This window comes from Pelobates fuscus, chromosome 1 (genome assembly GCF_036172605.1).
Source record: "Pelobates fuscus isolate aPelFus1 chromosome 1, aPelFus1.pri, whole genome shotgun sequence".
NCBI lineage: Eukaryota > Metazoa > Chordata > Amphibia > Anura > Pelobatidae > Pelobates > Pelobates fuscus.
In genome coordinates, this window is record NC_086317.1 from 346,815,877 (window position 1) to 346,836,281 (window position 20,405).

Below are 20,405 nucleotides of genomic sequence, written 5' to 3' on the forward strand. Positions count from 1 at the left end.
CCTAAATGTGAGACGTGAATTGCTTTTGAGTGTTTGGTTAACATACTTACTGACAAAATCTGAATGTCCAAGTGGTATAATACAAGCATACTACACGTTGCTACTGAAGATTATAAGCATCAACAAAAGGGAATAGACACATCAGTTGGTGCAATTAGAATTTCCAACAAATATACTTTAACCCAGTTAATATTTTCAAAGTCTTATGCATACTTAATGTTTTTTCTTTCTACAAATGTGAATATATATATATATATATATATTTTTTTTTTTTTTTTTTTAAAAAGGGGGCAACTTCTTGTATAGAGAGCAAAGGTTCTTAAATTGTATACACAGTGCTCTCCACTAATATTGGCACACTTAGTAAATATGAGCAAAGAAGGCTGTGAAAATAAGTCTTTATTGTTCAACTTTCTGATCTTTTGTTTAAAAAAGACACAAAAATACTCTGCTCTCATCAACATCTATCAACCATTTGCAAACACAACACAGGCTTATAAAAAAAAAATCTTTGTTAAATATATGTGTGGTACAATTATTGGCACCCCTATGAATTAATATGATAAGAATACACCTGAAGATTTTTCAGGTGTATAAACATGAGGTAACGCATAGGCAAAATTTCCTCAGTTATTCGTCACAATGTGACCATTGAACATAGCTGTGTTGTGCAACAAAAGGTTTAAGAACTTCAGTAAATGGGAAGTGGCTATAAGAAAATAGCAAACACATTGCCCATTTACACCATCAAAGCAATAATTAAGAAGTTCCAGTTATCTGGAAACGTTATGACTCAATCTGAAAGTGGACACGTGTCTATATTGTCTCAATGCACTGTGAAGAATATGGTTCATGTGGCCATAAAATCTCCAAGGATCACAGCAGGAGAACTGCAGAAGTTTGTTGCATCTTGGGGTCAGAAAGTCTCCAAAACTACAGTCTAACATCACCTACATCACCACAAGTTGTTTGGAAAGGTTTCATGAAAAAAGACTACTCTCATCCAACAAAAATCAAGTGTCTTCAGTTTGCAAGACACTACTGGAACATTAAATGGGATTGTGTTCTATGGTTAGAAAAAAACAAAAAATAGAGGTAAATTTGGTGCACACAGAGAGATAGCCATATGAGTAAATATAGTTGTGGCTTTTTAATGTTTGGGACTATTTTTCTGCCAGAAGATCTGGACATTTTGTTAGGGTTCATCGCATCATGAGAAACCTTAAAATGGGCCATAGTTGGATCTTCCAGCAGGACAATGATTCAGAAAACACATAAAAAAAACACAAAAATGGTTTACTGACCACAAAATCAAGGTCCTGCCATGGCCATTCCAGTCCCCTAAAATGAACCCTATAGAAAACCTTGGGGTGTACTGAAAAAGAGAGTCCACCCGCATTGACCTCAAAATCTGGAGAGGTTCTGTATGGAGGAATAGTCTTAGATCTCTTGACATGTATTGTCCGCCTCATAGCTGTTATCGTGACAAAGAGAGGTGGCACAAAGTATTCACTAAAATGGTGCCAATAATTGTGTCACACATATATTTAACAATTATTTTTAATGCAAAAAAACTGTGTTGTGTTTGCAATTGTTTGACATCCATGAGAGCAGAGTATTTTTGTGTATTTTACGAAAAAAAAGATCAAAATGTTAAACAATAAAAATTCTAAAAAATATTTTTGTCATCCTTCTTTGATTATATTTACCAAAGGTGCTAATATTAGTGGAAGGCACTGTACATCTGTGCACATGTATCCCTGAGATCTGCTATGTTTTATTTGTTGGTTTTGATGATTAAGTCAGTGAGGCACTTTACGTTGCAAAAAAATAGTTGATAGCTTCTTAAAATGTGTCATGATGGTTTAAGTCTGTTGTTCTAAGACCTCCAAATAGTCAGGTTCGGAATGGAGATTGGCTTTAAGTTCAAAATATTCATTTTTAGTCTGCTCTACCAAAACCTTCCGTGGTCTAGAATACATAAATGTTTCCATTAATTTTAACTCATCGCGAGTTCTTGGATAATGTACTTCAGTATCTGGTTGTAAATTACTGATGTTTTTCCTTAAATATTCAGCAATTCCAAGCTGTTGAATTTCTTTTTCTTTTTCAATTATGTTTCTGTACAAATAACTTGCATCATGGAAAGGCAGAAATTCTGCAGAATGATCTTTGCCACCGAATTTCATATTTAAATTAGCCAACATTGGATTACTTTCTTCATTGAAAAGACCTCTATACATTTTTTGGGGGTCTGTGACATCTTTGTCATCATCTATTTCTTGTTCAGATTGTTTATGGCTAAATGGCGGACTCTGATAAACCTGAATGGCAGGACTTGTAAGTTGCTGCTCAGAAAGAGTTGAGCATGGTTGTTCTGTTGTATGATGTGTGGTTTTATGGCCGTACATACTGTATTGAATATGGACGGGACTGGTTTCTCTAATGTTTCCATTTTCCTGTTTCTTTTTGTGTCTGCGACGTTTATGTAAAACAAGAACAATTATTCCAGCAGAGCAGAGCACGGCTGTAATTAAAAATATAAGGAGACCAAGAATCAAGACAGACAGTGGTATGTAATCAGAAAGTGATTTTAATATATTATCAACTTGACTGGGTATGGTACTTGGAGAGGTTTGGTTGATAAAAGTTAACTGTGTAGGAATCTGTTGATTGTTTATGAACTCTGTGCACAGTGTTTCCTTATGTAATGATTTTAAATCCATTTTACTCAGCTCTTTTGGGGCATTGCACAAAATCTCACTGACAATGGCATGTTTATGCGTTTGTATCCAGATTTTAAGCTCAAGTAAATTGCAATTACAGTTCCAAGGATTCTCTTGAAGTTCAAATTGTACTAACCAGTTCAGGTCTTCTAATACATTACTTGGGAAAATTGTAAATTGATTTGTTTTAAGATTTAATTTCGCTAAGGGAACGCCAGCAAAAATGTAGTCTGGCAATGTGTGCAAAAGATTGTTGTTTAAATAAAGAACTCTAAGTTTTGGCATTAATGAAAATGTTCCAGGTAAAATGTCTTTGATGGCATTATATTCCAAGAACAAATATTCAATATTTGGCAGTCCAATAAATAAGCCTGCATTTAAGCTTCTTAACTGATTGCCATTTAAATACAGCTTTTCTAGTTTAGTCAAATTCACGAAGGATGCTTCTTCAATTATTTCAATGTGGTTATTTCCCAAATGAAGCATTTCTAGGCTTCCATATTCAATAAAGTTCCATTTATAAAGCATGTGGATTATGTTTCCTGCCAGAAACAGTTTTCTTGGATTTTGTGGTGGTGACCCAAGATCAGACACACTTTCAATGTTACGTTCTTGGCAATGGATTAAAGTTCCTGATGATGTGTGACTAGAACAGTGACACGGTATTGGACAATGTGTGTCTGGGAGCAAAGTAGGTGATTTAGGAAAAGCAAATATGGTTTCCTTTGTAGGAAATTTCTGAACTGATGTTATCTTTGTTGGAGAATGGCTATCAATGACTGAAGCTGTGCCAATAAGCGATAATGGTCCAGAAGAGTCTATGAGCTCATTATTAGGATATGTAGAACAGATCATTTCTTTTTTTAATTTTCTCAGAATAGACCCTTTCAAATGTGGAGGATTATAACATACAACATCACCTACTGTTGATTGCTGAGGCAAATTTTCCAGCCAGATCTTCAGCTGTAACAATTCACAGTCACAAACCCATCTATTGTCCTCAATCTGGAACTCTATTATTCTTCCTATGTGTTCTAAAAGACCAACATATGGTAAAGTCTGCAACTGGTTTCCTCTTAAGTCTAAGTGTGTCAAGGGTACAAAGCGAAAAACATTTGCAGGTAAGAAATCAATGGCATTATCATTGAGTATTAGCACTTTTAACCTGTTAAGTTTGCTAAATGTATTGACTTCAATGGTGGTAATAAAATTGTTGTCTGCTTGAAGAAACTCCAAATTTTCCAGTCCCATAAAAGTGTCTTCCTTAAGTATCTCTAATGAATTGTGGTTAATGTGAAGTTTTTTAAGGATACGGAGGTCATTAAATGCTCCTGGTTCAATATCGTCGATATAATTAAATCCAAGGTGAAGTGATATGATGTTACTAAAGCTTGAAAATTCATCCCTATGCAGCTTATACAGACCACTGTTCATGAGATTAATATCCAAATATTGAGATGGTGGTATGGTTAACTCCATTAATTCAACAGAATGTTTTCCTTCACAGTTCACAAACAGTGTGCCATCCTTTTCCTCACAAAAGCAAAGTGATTTACAAGAATTCATCAATGAAAATTCAGACTCACTCATTTCAGATGACGATATAATAAGAAGTATTAGTATAACTGAAAAAGCCATGTTGCGCAGCATTAGGATCTTCTCCCTAGAAAATAAGAAGTTATATAATTTAAATATTTTAACAATAAACATACTTAAAAATGTCAAACATATTCCCTTAAACAATTAAATTTAAATCCATTATTTTAGTAAATAGCATTGATCACTGCATATTATCTATGTTGCATTAACCATTAAAGTCATGTTGTACTTTACATATAATTCCATTGTAATCAATTAATACAAAAGTCAAGGTAGCTCTTTTTTCATTTTTATGAAGTATGATTAGCCTAATAGGTGTGTAAATTTGTATGGAGGCTTATTATGTTTTATCAACATGAGTTTCAATAGCACGACCCAATGTTGCATAAATGTCTTGCAGCTATTGACCTACATAAAGAAAAATAAACCATAGCTCTACTATATATGTATAGTTTAGTAAAGAAGTTTTCTGGTAACACTAAATATAGGAAAGGTAAAATCCAACTTGATACTACAGATGTCTACTAAGAAGTGTATACATTTCTCTTTTTCAAAGGAAGAATAATTTTTAAAAAACAACATACGATCCGTGAGACAATGGCAAATTTCACTTTGAAGCATATCAAATATAATGCCTTAAGTCTTTCATGTTTATAAAGTGTGTCATGAATATGATATTATTTTGAACACTGGTTAGTGTTACAAAACAAAAGCAAACATATTTATATGAGGAAATATATATTGTTATAGTGTGATAGCCCACAGGTAGATCTGAGAACCTTTAACTTAGATTATTTTTAGCTAGCCACGTGCATTAAGACTAAGGATAATTTTGCTTTTCATCCCAATTGTAGTGGGATTATAAGGGTTGAAAATAATGGAAATTGGTCAAATACCAAACAATGTAAATACATTTAATTAAAAGGTACTTTTTGTGTATCATTTTACATATACGTAATCTTAAATATATATCCCATCCCTGGCAGATAAGCATGTACCTAAGGTTTTAGAAGACAGGCCTTGTAGCTAGCTTATTTTTCACATTATTTTCTCACTTTAAAGCACACTTGTAATTAACCTTTTATGTATTATTTTATCATGGTGATGCAATATTTTTAGATGGCTGATTCTGTCTATAAAACACCGTGCTCTTTCTACGAAAATTGTTACATTTTTATAACTCGTATCATCTTGTGAAGTTACCTGCTTCACTATTCTATTGAATAAATTCACCATGCTTGACAGCTTAGGTTTGTTGACACCTTACTACCCTATGAATCCATATTTTATAGAATCCCTATTCCGGCATAATGTACATTATTATTATTATTATTTTTATTATTATTTTATTATTTATATAGCGCCATCAGATTCTGTAGCGCTGTACAATGGGCAGTTTGTCATTTCAGGACATCTGTACCACTACCACCCAAAATTAAATCTCTGGAATGTTCCCAACTTTATAAGTTCGGTATTACAATTTCACTCAAAATTAGACCTTGTATAGGAAATCCGTAATGTTTCTGCAAGCTAGTTGACAAGATCATTGTAAATTATTCATTAACACCAAAAAAAAAAAAAAAACATAGCTGCATGAAATGATTCCAACTATATATCCGTAACAGTAGGGCTCTAAAAATGCAGCATGTTTATTTTCCATTATCTAACTCTGGTTACATATAGAATGATGTTTCAGTTTTAATTAGCAATGTAATGTAAATCCCTGGAAGGCTCAACATAGGGCAATAATGTATAAATCTGAGAGATGTTTTGATATCACATTTCCTTTGACCAAATTCATTGTAGAGAAACCATCTGCACTGATAAATAAATGTTTCTATACTATGCAATGCAATCATATATTACAGATAACAGGAGATTGCAAACTAGTAAAAAAAAATATCCCAGGCTCATATAATTGACATTCAGCTTCTGCTGAAAAGTAAGGTCAACATGTCAATGACAGTGCAATGAAGGTAACAGAAAAAGTGATGAGCGTAAGTCTCTTTTCAGCGTACATAACTATGGAACATACAAAGGAGAGCATACACTGTTGCCTCATTACCTTACAGGTGCTCAGAATAGGCATAGTGTGGAGAATGCAATGAACAGTTAAAGTGGCACATCATTGTAAGACAACATAGTGTATTAATCAGAATGTCATTCTTTGATTTGTAAATCCAACCCCTCTGACTGATCCATGTAATATCTGTGGGTGGTAGAGATTAAGCTTGGGAGGGTCATAGCCAGATTGTATTGTGGTTTACAGAAAAAAAAGTATGTGTTGTTTATACTTTGTAATAAAGTCATACACCATACATATTATCAGTGGTGGAACTAGACATTTTTTCACCCAAGACTAATCTGAGTGCCCTGTATTTTACCTTTCAAGTGCAGGAGGCAGGTGCACACTGGGATCAATGAGCTTGAAAATGGCTTCTGCTCTTTGACTCCCACACACAGCACTGGAATCACGAGGTATAGAGGCTGCACCATGGACAACCAGGGAATGCATTTCTAGAGAGTGGGCAGGTATATATTTCTCCATCTCCTGCCACTTCTATCCTTACCTCACCCACCTGTGTTGCTTCTCCTTAGTCCCATACTTCTTCATATCTCTCCACTCTTTTCTAAGTAACCCATTACTCTGAAACTCACCCGCATGAGTTTTCTTTATTTTGATCAGCACTGCATATGTCTCACCTTCCATTTGTCCTTCCCATATCCACACTTGTTTCTTTGCCTGTAGTGTTACTTACCTGGTCGGCACAGCAATCAGATATCCCCTTGTGAGCCGTGTGCACTGAAAGGTTAAGTCATTCAAACAGACCAAATTCCAGAAAGAAGAATGCTGCTCACATTCAGAGTGTACTCTTAAAGGCTCAGAGTGGATGCCACATCACATTCTACTTGGTCAACGTTGTTCCCTATTCATACAGGTATGAAAGGGACCAATCAAATCACACCTAACACTATATAAACCTCCTTGGCCCCATTTACTGGGCCCTAGCACGCTTTCTGTCCCTAGCATCCATTTAGTGCATTTCTTGTTCCTGTTTGTTTTTGACCTTCACTAGTTCTTGACTCTGAACATTTCTGTAACCTTAATCTGGTTAGTAAATATGTCCTTTTATTACGATTTCCTAAGTCCAGCTAGTTATTCGTTTATTTTGTCTCTCTGTTATCCTGCCCTTGGCTTGTGTTTTACCACAATATCTCTTATGTATGTTAAGCCCGGATACTCTAAGATGCGTTAATAAGTGTTTCCTATCAAGTAGAGCATGCCTACCACTTTCGTTACCTTAGAGGAGCTAAAGGAAGGGGCTTGTAATCCTCCCTGGATATTTGATTGACCGCCAGGAGAGTGTTCCATAGCTAATTTATAAAAGTGGTGATTTTTCATAGAAATCTGCATTTTTATAAACTGCGGTTAAATTAGCATAATCTTCACCCATAAAACACTTCGGCAAACTGAAGTGTTTTGGGGTGTTAAGTGGTCTTTTAATGCTGTGGAACTCTGTTCTACACTTAAATATCAACAAAATGGAATTCCTAGAAAGATAGAAATTGGGAATTTTGGAGGTATATAATTCTTAATAATGCTAAATGGGGGCACATTCGGAGTTTAACAGATAACCTTTACAATTTTATGAATAAAAAAACATATACACTGCATGGCAAAAATGCATACCATTAGAATGTGAAGATTCTATAAAATAATCAGTATTTTTAATAATATTCTTAAATTCTAGGAAACCCTTAATGTTATATCCAAAGTATATAGCATGTGTGCATGAACAGAGTGGCCCATAATCTTTGTAGTATAACAAGCACTGTTATTAGCATGTTACATACAATAATGTAATTTTATTTACTAGCATGCATGTCTGCACAAGCCAAAAAATGCATTCACAATAGGTCATTCAAAATCCACCCTGCCCTGTTACAGACCTATTTACATACTACAATTAAATGATCAGTTGGCAAAAACAGAAAAACAGAAACTGCCTTGGAGGATATCCAGCCCTAATAACAGAAAAAGTATGCTACATATTTTTACTGTCGCTCACAAAGTTTTGCATTTCAGCAGAAAAAATATGTTTTTTCTTTGTTGAGCATGCAGCGACCATGATCTGATCAGCAACCACGAATTCAAGCTGTTCTCCAAAAAGAGACAGTAAGAATTAACCTCTCTCTTTTTTTTTCCTGCAGCTGTTGTCACCTGCTTACTGAACTTCTCTAAGCAGTAAAACAAAGAACTACTACAGCCCACAACTTTTACATGCTTATTTTGACATGTCTCAGTGTGTTTATTTAAGTGTCACCTATAATAAGCCTTCGGTGACCACTTAACTTTCAGATTACCTTAGCTTCAAAAACAAGCACAAACAAATTCTGTGATATTCAATAAACTGTAAACTGGTAGTGAATTAAAACATTTAAGCTAAACAAGTGAACAGGAAAATATATAGTCATTATATATTCAGTTATTTTAGCCACAGTTAGCATTCCCTGGCGAAACATTAACAGTTCAGGGTTTAGTGAATAACATTGATTACTGGTGTGCAAAAATGTCTATAAGCTAGGCATTTCAAACATGCTTTGCTTGATTCAAAAGCATAATTTAAGTGACACAAAACCATGGGGGCTTATTCGAAATGAATTAAAAAATGTTGTCAAAAATGCTTATTTGGTTAAATTTCCCCTCTGCTTTTGTCACATTTGTCCTCTTTTACCCTGATTTTTACAATTCAAAGTTACAAGTCCACTACCTATTAATACATATCAATTTAATTTGTCTATGATTCCTATTAATGGATCAGTCAAGCCATTTTCTTAAACAGATATGGTTTATTTTAGACCCAGGTTTACTGCTTCCCGCATAGCTTTAGAAATTATTTAGAATACTATAAACAAGACAAAAGTGTGCTAGAAAAAATTCTGAGAGGTGATTTTCAGTTCTAGCTGCATCTGACACAAAGGATAAAACCTGTTCATTTTTATTGTTACATTCAGTTACTTAGAAAAGTGTTCACTATTGGAATGATTTGGATTTTATTAGTTCATGAATGGATGTTTCATGACTGGAATTCATTTAGTTGAGCCAAATTCTTTTTGGTTCTATATTGACAGGTTTTACTGATTGGCAGTGAAAAGCATCACACATGATTTTCTTTTTGATTTGTTATAGTTTTATTTCTAGGAATAAAATGACTGGCTAGGAGCATATTTTATCGGTTTATTCTATGAAACAGAGTTGGTTAATCTCAGAATCCTAAACCACAGTTCATACTTAAAGGAACACTTCAACAACCATAACCACTACACTGTGCTGTAGTGTCAATGGCACCAACTGTTTCCGAATGCTTCCTCTCCCCCATTGTAATTAGTCAATCCACTTTAGAATGCATTGAGTTCTTACCTGGGGTCTATATGGGGCTGTTTCCCATCCCACATCCTCTCAACATACGGGAATGCCAGCTGCTCTTTTTAACCCCTTAAGGACCAAACTTCTGGAATAAAAGGGAATCATGACATGTCACACAGGTCATGTGTCCTTAAGGGGTTAAGGAGCTTCCAGTAGCTCTCCTAAACTAGGCCCTGCACTGCATTGACTGAGAGCATCAGCTGATCACACTCAATGTATCAGGTGGCAGTGCCAGACTTAGCTCAGCTCTCCTGTAAACTGCAACGGTGGCAGGAAGCAAGGTGCAGCAGACCCAAGGTAATAAGTCAAACCAATTCTAAAACGGTTTGACTACTTACACTGAGTTGTGATGTCAGTCAGTGATCTCCTGGCATAGTAAACATTGTTTTGAGTGTTCTTTTTAAAACTTGTTTGAGAAGCAATGCTTTAAGACTCACTACTTAGTAATGTCTCTTATTATTCCTGAACATAAGACTACAAAGTGTTCAATTTCACCTAAATTATTCTTATTTCTGTGTACTTTAACAGAGCAATTGTCTAAGTAATTTCCTTTACTGAGTGATTAAACATCCAGAAATGCTTTAACTGAAGAAACCTGCCACGCATATGTGAAATAACACTTTTACAAGTATAATATGTATCAACAATTTAATCGCCAAAGTACACAAAGCATCACAATGAACAAATTAATTGCAGGGTCAGTGCAATTTGCTTTAAAACTAAAAACATGCATTCTATAGTTTGTGACACACCCTGTGAACTTTAGAAAATTACATAGAACCCACTATACCCAAGGCAAAAAATTCAAATGTCAGGTAAAGAATGCACTGAATGCTTTTCGTCTTCCTGTATACGCACGCTTACCTATCAAAGCAGCTTTTCAATTTAAACATATTTGACTATGAAGTCTTGTTATGACTGAAACTTAATGTGAAAGCATTGTTTTATACACTAATTCACACATTGAAATTCCAGTCTGAAGGTGACTTTCTAAACCCCTTGACTGACATATTTATTCTATGACTATAGTAAAAGTATTGTAAACCAGTTTGGCCAAATCACAATATTAGTTTATCATATATGACAGCACATCCTTCCAGTGCTTTGAGAAAGTATGGCCTGTGGGAGTGCAAGGGAAGCCCTGAAGCTGTATCTGTGAAATCATGAAGTATAAACACCCTTAAAATTCTTTGATTAGACTCCTGAATCTTCAAAATCTTTCAACTTCTCTATTGACCCCTGGAAGAAGTGAAAAGAGAAGCATAAAGAGATAGGGAATATATTAATTACAAGTATGTGGTGTGTGTTTTTGTATGTCAACATGTGATGTATGTATTTATGATTGTCTAGTTATGTGTGTTTACATGAGTGAATGGTTACAATTGGCCAACTGAAGTTATTTACCAGTCAATCAGCCTGTGTGCTGTAAGACAGCTGTAATAAAGATACCTTCATTCCAACCCTGTAAATATGTTTTTATATTGACATGATTAAATAGCCACCTTGAATTGATTCAAATATAGTATTTATCACCTAAAATTCTTTAAATTCATATTTTAGTTAGAAAATAGATTTTTCCTATAGCTCCCTTCATGTTTAAAGCTGCAATAAAGTTGTAAGAGTGTGATTCACTACCAGAATTGGAAACAGTTTCAAAATAATAAATGGTTTACCTTCAACAATTTTACTATAAGAAAAAAAAAACTCATGACTGTCTTATTAGCAAAAAAACAGCCACACTGACCCGATTATATTGTGTCCTAAATAAAATGTTTTAATTCACTGAGATGCTACAAGGCTCAAATCTTTAGACTCCAGCTTTTGACAATACCGTGATATCTTTTAGAATTCATTTTCACTTATACAATAAAAATATGAATCACATAATTAAATTCACCTTTTTCATCAGTCTCTACCTGCCTTTCTGCCCATTACTTAACACTCAAAATTTCCAAGATTGTAATACTTCTTTAGCCTCTTCTTTCCAATACATCATCCAACATATCACCTCACACTCAAGGGTGTAACCATCAGTCTAACACCACAAGTGCCTTGTGTTAATATTGGCAGCCCTTTCTTTATAACCTATCACATCAAATCTCTAAATCTTGCTACCTACATATTTAAGATTTAGTTCACATTCACCCTTTACTGAGACAGAATGCATGGCTCATGATGGCCACAAGTGCCACTTTGACTTGGGCAGTATTTTTCCACCCCTTGCACATGTTAACTAGTTAGCAGCAAGGGTTTATCTGCTTGTCTGCAGACTGCATGTAGGACTTTTACTCCACAAGCAAACAATGTGTAAGGGGCCTGGGTGCCAACCACCAAGTTATTACTATACAGTAAAAACTTGTTGGTCTCCTTCTGTCTTCTACATGACAGGATTCCAGGAAGTATTATTTTTAAAATGGCGGGGCTTCCGGTTTTTGTGCACAGAAGCGCGAGGGATCTGCATGTGAAGCTTCACCATCACCAGGCAGCCTTCGGACCAGAGCTCACAGTAGTAAGCATTATTGTAACACAAATCTGTATTTTCTTCGATTTTCATCCTTTTGCTGTATACTTACTTTCCTTTTAACAAATTGTGGGTTATGAAGGTAACAATTCTGTATGCGGAGCACTAGAGCAGAGAGGGAAGTCAAAAGATCTCCCTGACTAGCTCTGTGCTCTTCAATCAATTGCCAAGTGGGATCATGTTATTTAAACAACATTGTTTACTACCATGAGTCTGTGATCTCAGTCTAGCAAAGTGCAGCAAAGTGCTGATCTTGGAGGTGGGCTCCGGTGAACTACATGGGGTAGGAAATAGCTATACACGATGAGGTTTGGAAGCAAATTTTCATCTCTGATTGTAAAGTAAAGGAAAAGTGTAACTGTCAACTCTCTGTCTTATTCATACATGTATTTGTGAAAGTATCCGCATGTATGACAGATAATGTATCTGTATGTGTGTACTTGAGAGATTATCTTTATGTTTTTGTATAGGTAGCTGTGACTGTTCTGTATATTTATGTTTCTGCAAGTATATGTATGTGGCTTGATGTAGATATTCGTGAGTGTGAGACTGTAATTATGTATCTGTGTGCATCTGCGAGTTTGAATTGCGCATCTGCGAGTTTGAATGATATATCTGTGCATACATGAGGTGTGTCTGTGTGCATTTGCAAATGCATACCTATGTAACTGATTGCAGTCTCTAGATGTTTGTACTTGTGGAGTTAATGAAGTCTAATTATTTATAAATATGTAAAAAAATAAAGTTGCTTTTGTTAAATCTGAAAGTGGGCTGCTTGGCAAGTTTTTTCTCCCAGTCTAGCTCAGACAGCTACCCACAAATAGCCACATACCTCACTCACAGTTACCAACAGACAGCAACTAACATCCCTTACAGTAACTCACAGTAACAACTACTCACACACATTACTAGCAACAATGCCAGATGCATCTCTCAGCTATCCAAATATCACGCACTAATGCACATACTATTGGATGTGGACATATTTTGGTGGGTGTGGTTTTGGTGAGGCAAGGGCAGCATTTCATCTTTGGACCCAGACAGTTGGCCCTATAATTATTGTCAGCTCATTTGATGTTATCCCTAACTCAACCCCATTTAATGTGTAAGTGGGTTCTGGGTTCTTTAATCCAAAGTGCATGACTTTACATTAAACTGTTTTGAATCTCACCTGCCACTTGCCTGAACAGTCTCTCAATTTATCCAAATCTCTCTGTAGAAAAGTTATATCATGTTCAAACTCTATGATCTTACTAAATTTGTGCAATCTGCAAACACATGAGTTTGAAAACCCTTTTCAAGTTCGTTCATGAACAAGTTAAAGATAAGTGGACCCAGGACAGAAGTCTGAGGTACTCCACTTACTAATTTTGTCCAATTTGAAAATGTCCGATTTGCAACTTCTCTCTGCACTCTATCAAACATCAAAAACCAACTGATAAAAATAAACATGAATATCCTTCAAAACAATATCTGTTCTAATATTATTACTGACATGGACTATACCAAATGCAATTTTAGTGTGCTATATAACAATGTCTCAGTATTACAAGATAGTTAATTAAAAGTCTATAATTCCCAAACCAATAATGTAAAGCAGATTTTTCTAGAGCAGGTAACATTGTGTGTTCATCCAAACCTGATGTAGATCGTATTTTAACAAGAAGGAAACATAAAACACACAAACAAGGTCACAGACCTTACCTGCTACCCCAAACATACACATTTAAAGTATGAAAGAAATTGTTAGTATTAAAGATAAAATAAATAATTATTACCTGTATGTTTTTCGTCAAAACACTGATCAAATTGCAGATTATACAATCTCATAACCATAAGAGACTCACTAGACAATATTTGATTAATTTTTAAGTTTTTACATAATTGTTGTATGCTTTAAATGGTTTTGTCAATGATTCATAAACCATTCTTTTTCTGACTGGCTTTAACGTATGTTCTTGAACCAGAATCAAGACTCTACATTGATGATGAAATCAGTCTTAAAATTATAGGCTACTAAATTATGTTAGCAAAGTGTAATCCTATCTAAATCCTTAATTCTCTTTCAGATTGTGTATGTATGTTAAAAATAACTTTTCAAAACACAAAAGGAGAATGAGGAAATCACCAAAGCTAGGGCAAACACAAATTCACAACAGCTGCACATTACATCAAACACAATTTGCATTGTACTCATTATCAGCTGCAATGTAATGTATCCCAAGCAAATATAAATTAGAATGTGGTTGTAGTCAGTTACAATAACTATTTAGGCAAATTTGTAATATGCTTTTAGTGAAATGCTGTCATGGTGTGTATATATAGTAACGCAAAGCATTCTCTAGGACATATACTGTTTTCATTTGACCCAAAAGGTGGAGAATTATACACATTTCCATAGTGTATACAGGATGTATACATAATGTATACAGTGTTTTTAAACAAGTATGTGTTTTGAAGATAATTGATCAGATGTTGTAATCACTAACCATATGTTGTTTTCACTTTAAAATTAACCCTGCTATGTACCAAAAATGCTCCTGTTTTATAGTGCTTGCAAAGGCTACACTAAAAAAGCACTAAGCAGAAACATATATATATATATATATATATATATATATATATATATATATATATATATATATATATATATATATATATATATATATATATATATATATATATATCATCAAAATGTACCACAGAAAAGAGCAATTGTTGTGTCTCATTTTGTCAAAATCTTAATGATATTGATGTTACCATGAATGGTTTTCATTCTTTTAAGTCAGATGAGTACTTACCTGTTATTTTTCAATGCTGCAGTATAAAAGAGACTCAGAGATATACATATGAAAGTCATTGTCACCCCTATATTGATAACTATGCTTCTAACATTTAAAATGTCACACGCAGAACACATTTAAAAAGGACAATAAAGCATCATGACAAATATAAAGAGTAAGATATTTCTTGTATTTACACCCTTTAACTAAGAAGTGGACATATTTTGTTTTAGGATATTTCTGAAGAACTGTGGAGTTAAAATATGAGACTAATTTACATTAGATCAATTGCAACTTATGTAAAACATACTACAATAGTTTCTATTAGAATTAAAATAAAACCATGAATTTGCACTACTTCTAATTTCTGAAATGCTGGTATACATTGATAATTTAAACCACTGCTAATTACAGCAGGAAATAATGGATTGCGTATAAAACAATTAATTAGGCATCATTTCAAATTATTATCTAAAAGAACATGTATATCTTTATTTACAACACATCAGTGATTTGCTCTTAATCATGACAGGATTATCAATGAAAGGGATGACTGATGTAAAGGGTATTATGTTGATGAAGCTGTGTGCATTAAAATACAAAATACTATAGCAATACATTCAAAACGTATTTACATACACATCAATTTGAAAAAATGTTTGCTGTCATGGATGCCATTTGATAATATACAGTGTCAACTATTGCAAACGCTTACATAAACAAAACATGCATCGGTTTATCTGCTTTTAAGCTTCTGTATACTTTATAATAGTTTTTGTTTTTTTCTTTTCAAAAGTTCATATAGCAAGGGTTTGACAAATCATTAGTACAAAGACTTTCAGGGCTTACGGTGATTAATGATAGGACTATACATGTCAATGTCAGTATTATGTCCTGTGGTAACAAAGGTAAGGGAGTCTATTAGAACGTATGAGTTTCTCTTACCTGTTTTGTGCGTTAAAAACAATGGGCTTTGCTCTCTAAACATTGAATTGTGCTGCCTTGATAACTTGAACAAATTAGGCCGGAACTTCAATTTGAAAATTTCTTAAAGACATCTGAATTCCAGATTTTATACAATTCAAACTAGATTTTTGTAATCCGTTAATAGAACAACACAGCTCCTTTTTGAGTTAGTATATTGCAATAATTACAGATACATACATTAAAATTACCAAAAAAAAAAAAAAAACTAAACTAAGATATATAATTAAAACTAAGTATGCAGTAAACACAGCAACAACACTTGATTTAGAAACATAATAGAGGTAAACCTGACCCTATAAATTAAGACCTCTTCTAACATAGAATTCTTACCTGTATAGATCTGTTAGATATAGCAAGAAGACAGCACTTGGTTAGCGAGGTACAAACAATCTGCTTGGTATATGACTCACTCTGTAGAAAAGAAAGCATCCAACAAATAGGAACACTGTCACCTGACCATTCATTATCCTGCAAGCTCAAACATATTCATGAAGGTGCCTGCAATCAGAACAGGAACGAGCCTGGAGATTATAGTGCCGAGCTCCCACTGCACTGCTTCTGTCCAGCATACAGTAGGAATTTATCCAGAAGCATGCATCTTGTTTCTTAGTTGAAATTCAGAGCAGCCAACCAAGCTATCTCCAATTTACTTGATGAAGTTAACCATTGGCAAGCCACTCTGGAGCAAATAAACATGGTTATGAACTGAGACTCCCTGTGAAGCGCAGATCTAGTTTGTGCCCCTGCCTGTGTTTCCATTCCTTTCTTTCTAGTCTTTCGTGTTAGCTCAGATTACTATTAGACAAATTGCTAAGAGCACAGAAATGGGCGTAAAGGAGGAGATTTCTTGGCTTTTGACTCAGCCTTCAAGCCCTTCCCCGTCAGAATTGTTTAATGTGCAAGTGTCATATTACTGAGATAGGATTAAACTCCACCTTGCTACAGTGCGTGCATAGACAAATTACTTTTACTCCATTTAATCACACACACACACACACACACAGATATTCTTGTTTCTAATAAAAATGAAATAACAAGTCTAATAAGGCATTCTAGAGCAAGCAAGATTGGTCGTGAAGCTCAGTGTTCTCTAGTTCATTAAACCCTGTTTTTACACATTGAAATATGCTGCTAATGAAATGGATAAATGGACAAGTGTACCTGGTGTCTTACTATAAAGTGTATTGTGCTAACTTTCTTTTCTTCTGTTGTTATGCTACATTGCTACTTGAGCTAAGAATATTTCTCCTCTAGATCAGCCATAGTTTGTTTGCTTGTTTTATTTCCACAGAAAGTGTGCAGTTGTTCTGTAAGGTTGAACTTGACAAACCTGTCTTCCTTGATTGACATTAAACCTTTCACTGCAAATTTCTTAAAGAAAATAGAAAATCCAGATTTAAGTTTTAGTTTTATTCTACTGTGAAAGCAAATATTGTAAGCCTATTATATATGTCAAGTTGTTAGGAAAGGTTGAACTTGACAGATTTGTCTTTGCTGTCTCTCATTAATCATTTCTCTAACAAATTCTTTAAAGTTAAAAAAAGCAAATACAGGAAACAAAAAGGTGTGTATTTATATATATATATATATATATATATGTGTGTGTTAAAAAACACTACCAGAATCCAAGTATTTTGGGTGTCCTGTTATTCCCTTTACCTGTCATTCATTTTAAATTTGTGGTTGAACAGTGTATGCTTGTATATGAAGTTTCAGCATTTGACTGCAAGGGTGTATTTGTGTGTGGTGTTGTCGTTAGAATACAGAGGTGTATTTGTGTGTAGTGTTGGCAATGGGATTCAGTGGTGCTTGTTTATGGCATTATCATTTAATTGCAGGGATGTATTTGTGTGTAGTGCTGGTGTTTGAATGCAAGGGTGTGCTTGTGTGTAGTGGTGTCATTTGAATGTTCAGATGTGTGCACATATGTATGTATACCGCCACACAAACACAGATACACACACATATTAATTAGCACACACACATTTATAAACATATATACACATACAGATACACACTGACACACAAACAGCAAAGGAAAATCCCAAGGATCCCATGTACAAAGAAAAGTGTTTTCCTAGGCAGACTTTATTAAGGGACACAGTGTAGCAACATTTAGCTTTAGCTTAGCAATTGTCTTCCTCAACCCAAAATGAAAATGCTTAATTTTTAAACTTAAATGTTGCTTCATTCTTTTCCTTAAGAAAGTCTGACTTGGACAATATATTTTTGTATATGGGAATCTGGGGATAGTCCTGGCTTTCATAGAGTGCTCTCCCCTTCTCTCTGTGCCTGCTCCTAACCCATGCAACACTGCAAGCTGAATGGAAGTGACCTTTACTCACTTTTTTTCAAGCATCATGGTTTTGACAACTGCTCAGTCATGCTGCTCAAGAGCCATTGTGCCTGTCTGCCCCTGATCAGAGATATTCATCAGGTGGCCCCAAGTATGAGGGCCACCCAACAACGGATGCCCTCGAGGTAGTTTCACAGCTGATTTTGACCTTTAGTGGCTCGTGCCAGGATAGCACGGTTTTGGCTACACACACTAATACACTGATACCTGTGCTTATATGAACACTCTGATACATGCACACGCTTACACACTGATAGACATATACGCATGCACACAAAACACACAGATACATACACATTGACATATATAGACATAAAGTCACAGTGTGTATCTGACAGGGTGTATCTGGCTATGTATTTTTTTGACTGAGTATGTCTCTGCATGGCTCTGGCATTGTATTCCTGTGTATGTGCTTGACAGATGAGAATGTGTGTCTGGGTGACTTTGTGTGTATGAGGATGACTGCGAGAGTGATCATGTGTTGGGTGCGGAGTGTTACAGGGTGAATAAACTGCTTGCATGGGATATGTATCAGAACCACAAGGGAGATCATGGCTAACACCCAAAAGCATGTAGAAAGCAGATGCAGTACATGGTAAAATAAAACATTTTGTTAACTGAAATAGTTTTTTATTTATATTATATTTTATTATGGACTGCATCTGCTTTCTACATTATTTTAGGTGTTAGATGGATTCTCCTTTGTGATTCTGTTGAATTAGTTCAAGCTAGGATTGACTATCCCTACTTTGGATGCTGAGCTCAACTGTCCACTAACTGGTGAGCGTTTATATTCGTTTTAAATATTTTATATGCAACCCTTGGAGTCATTGTGGTTTTTTGGAGCGAGTCTAGCAGGATTCTGGGATTATTTTTGGACTCTTTTTTTGTGTTTATCTTGTATAGGATATGTAACCAACAAAGTCTATTAGTCACCACTGGAATATCGTTTTGCTCAGTATTTGCCGTCCTATTTGTTAGAAATTATAACAATAAGGGTGACTATGACACTGTGAGTGTGGGCGATGACTGTGTGGAGGTGACTGTGCTTGGAGGATGTGTGCCTGTGTTCAACATCTCCACCCACTATTACACATTTTTTTAGTGTTATTGCTTTTCCCTCCTGTTAACCTTTGTGCATGGAGGGGTCCATGTTTCTATGGTGGTGCAGTGGCCTTCCTGGCACGCTAGTGGGGTTCCCTGGTGGTTCAATAAGCTGTTAGTGCATGTCTGCACCTCTGGAAAGAAACCCCCCTAAATTCTCACATCCAGTCTGTGACCAGGAGGAATCATCAGCAGTACAGACCTGCTGTGTGAGCAGTGCAGGACCAGTAGGGATTTCCCCATTGACCCCTGCAGCTTTTGTGGGGCTCAGAAAAGTTTGCACTATCTAGCATTGGCTCTGCTGTATGGGCAGCAAATGCTAGCAAAATTAGTTTGCAATAAGCAACTTTAATTTGCAACTGTTAAAATCATGTACACATGATCATTTAGTGTGTGAACATACCTTTGGAATCATGTATGCATGACTAGTTTAGTGAAGTGATTAAGGGTCACAAAAAAGTTCTTAAAGTCCCTAATCTATCATAAAATGCCCTGCTTATTGTGTCTTTGTATTTATATAAAGACTACAATCATTAAAGGGACACTATGGTACTTTTTGTGTATAGATTATGCTCCTGCAGTATCTCTGTTCAATTCTCTGCAATGTAAGAGTTAAATCAAATTTATTTATATTGACTGACACAGCCTGCATGAAAACAAAATGGTTTAATTTTCAATCAGATGTTACTTACTTTAAAAGTTTTTATTTACTGCTCTGTAAATTGAACTTTAGTTGAACTTTAATTACATACAGTAGACTCCTGCAATAAAGGAAGTGTAAATATTAGTTGACTCTTTACGGGAAGTGTTTAGGAAGACTGTGTAAGTCACGTGCAGGAAAGTGTGAATAGTGCTGCATAAACAAATTGATTTAACTCCTAAATGAAGAATTGAGCAGTGA

The 20,405-nt window shown here is 35.0% G+C and overlaps 1 protein-coding gene across 2 annotated transcripts; it reads right to left on the minus strand.

Annotated features, from left to right (window-relative positions):
- Positions 1-579: 579 nt before the first annotated feature.
- On the minus strand, positions 580-16,846 carry SLITRK6 (SLIT and NTRK like family member 6). Of its 2 annotated transcripts, XM_063425809.1 has the most exons (3): positions 16,375-16,846; positions 15,076-15,108; positions 580-4,389 (listed from the first exon to the last, which is right to left on the minus strand). In XM_063425809.1, exon 3 carries the CDS (start codon positions 4,374-4,376, stop codon positions 1,866-1,868), a length of 2,511 nt encoding a protein of 836 aa, XP_063281879.1. In that variant the 5' UTR covers positions 4,377-4,389; positions 15,076-15,108; positions 16,375-16,846; the 3' UTR covers positions 580-1,865. The 2 variants fall into 2 exon arrangements, with proteins under 2 accessions (XP_063281879.1, XP_063281874.1); XM_063425804.1 differs by lacking the exon at positions 15,076-15,108.
- Between the last annotated feature and the right edge of the window lie 3,559 nt (positions 16,847-20,405).

Coding starts and splice junctions, on each gene's coding strand:
- SLITRK6 (XM_063425804.1), bottom strand. CDS start 4,376: ATGCTGCGCAACATGGCTTTTTCAGTTATACTAATACTTCTTATTATA.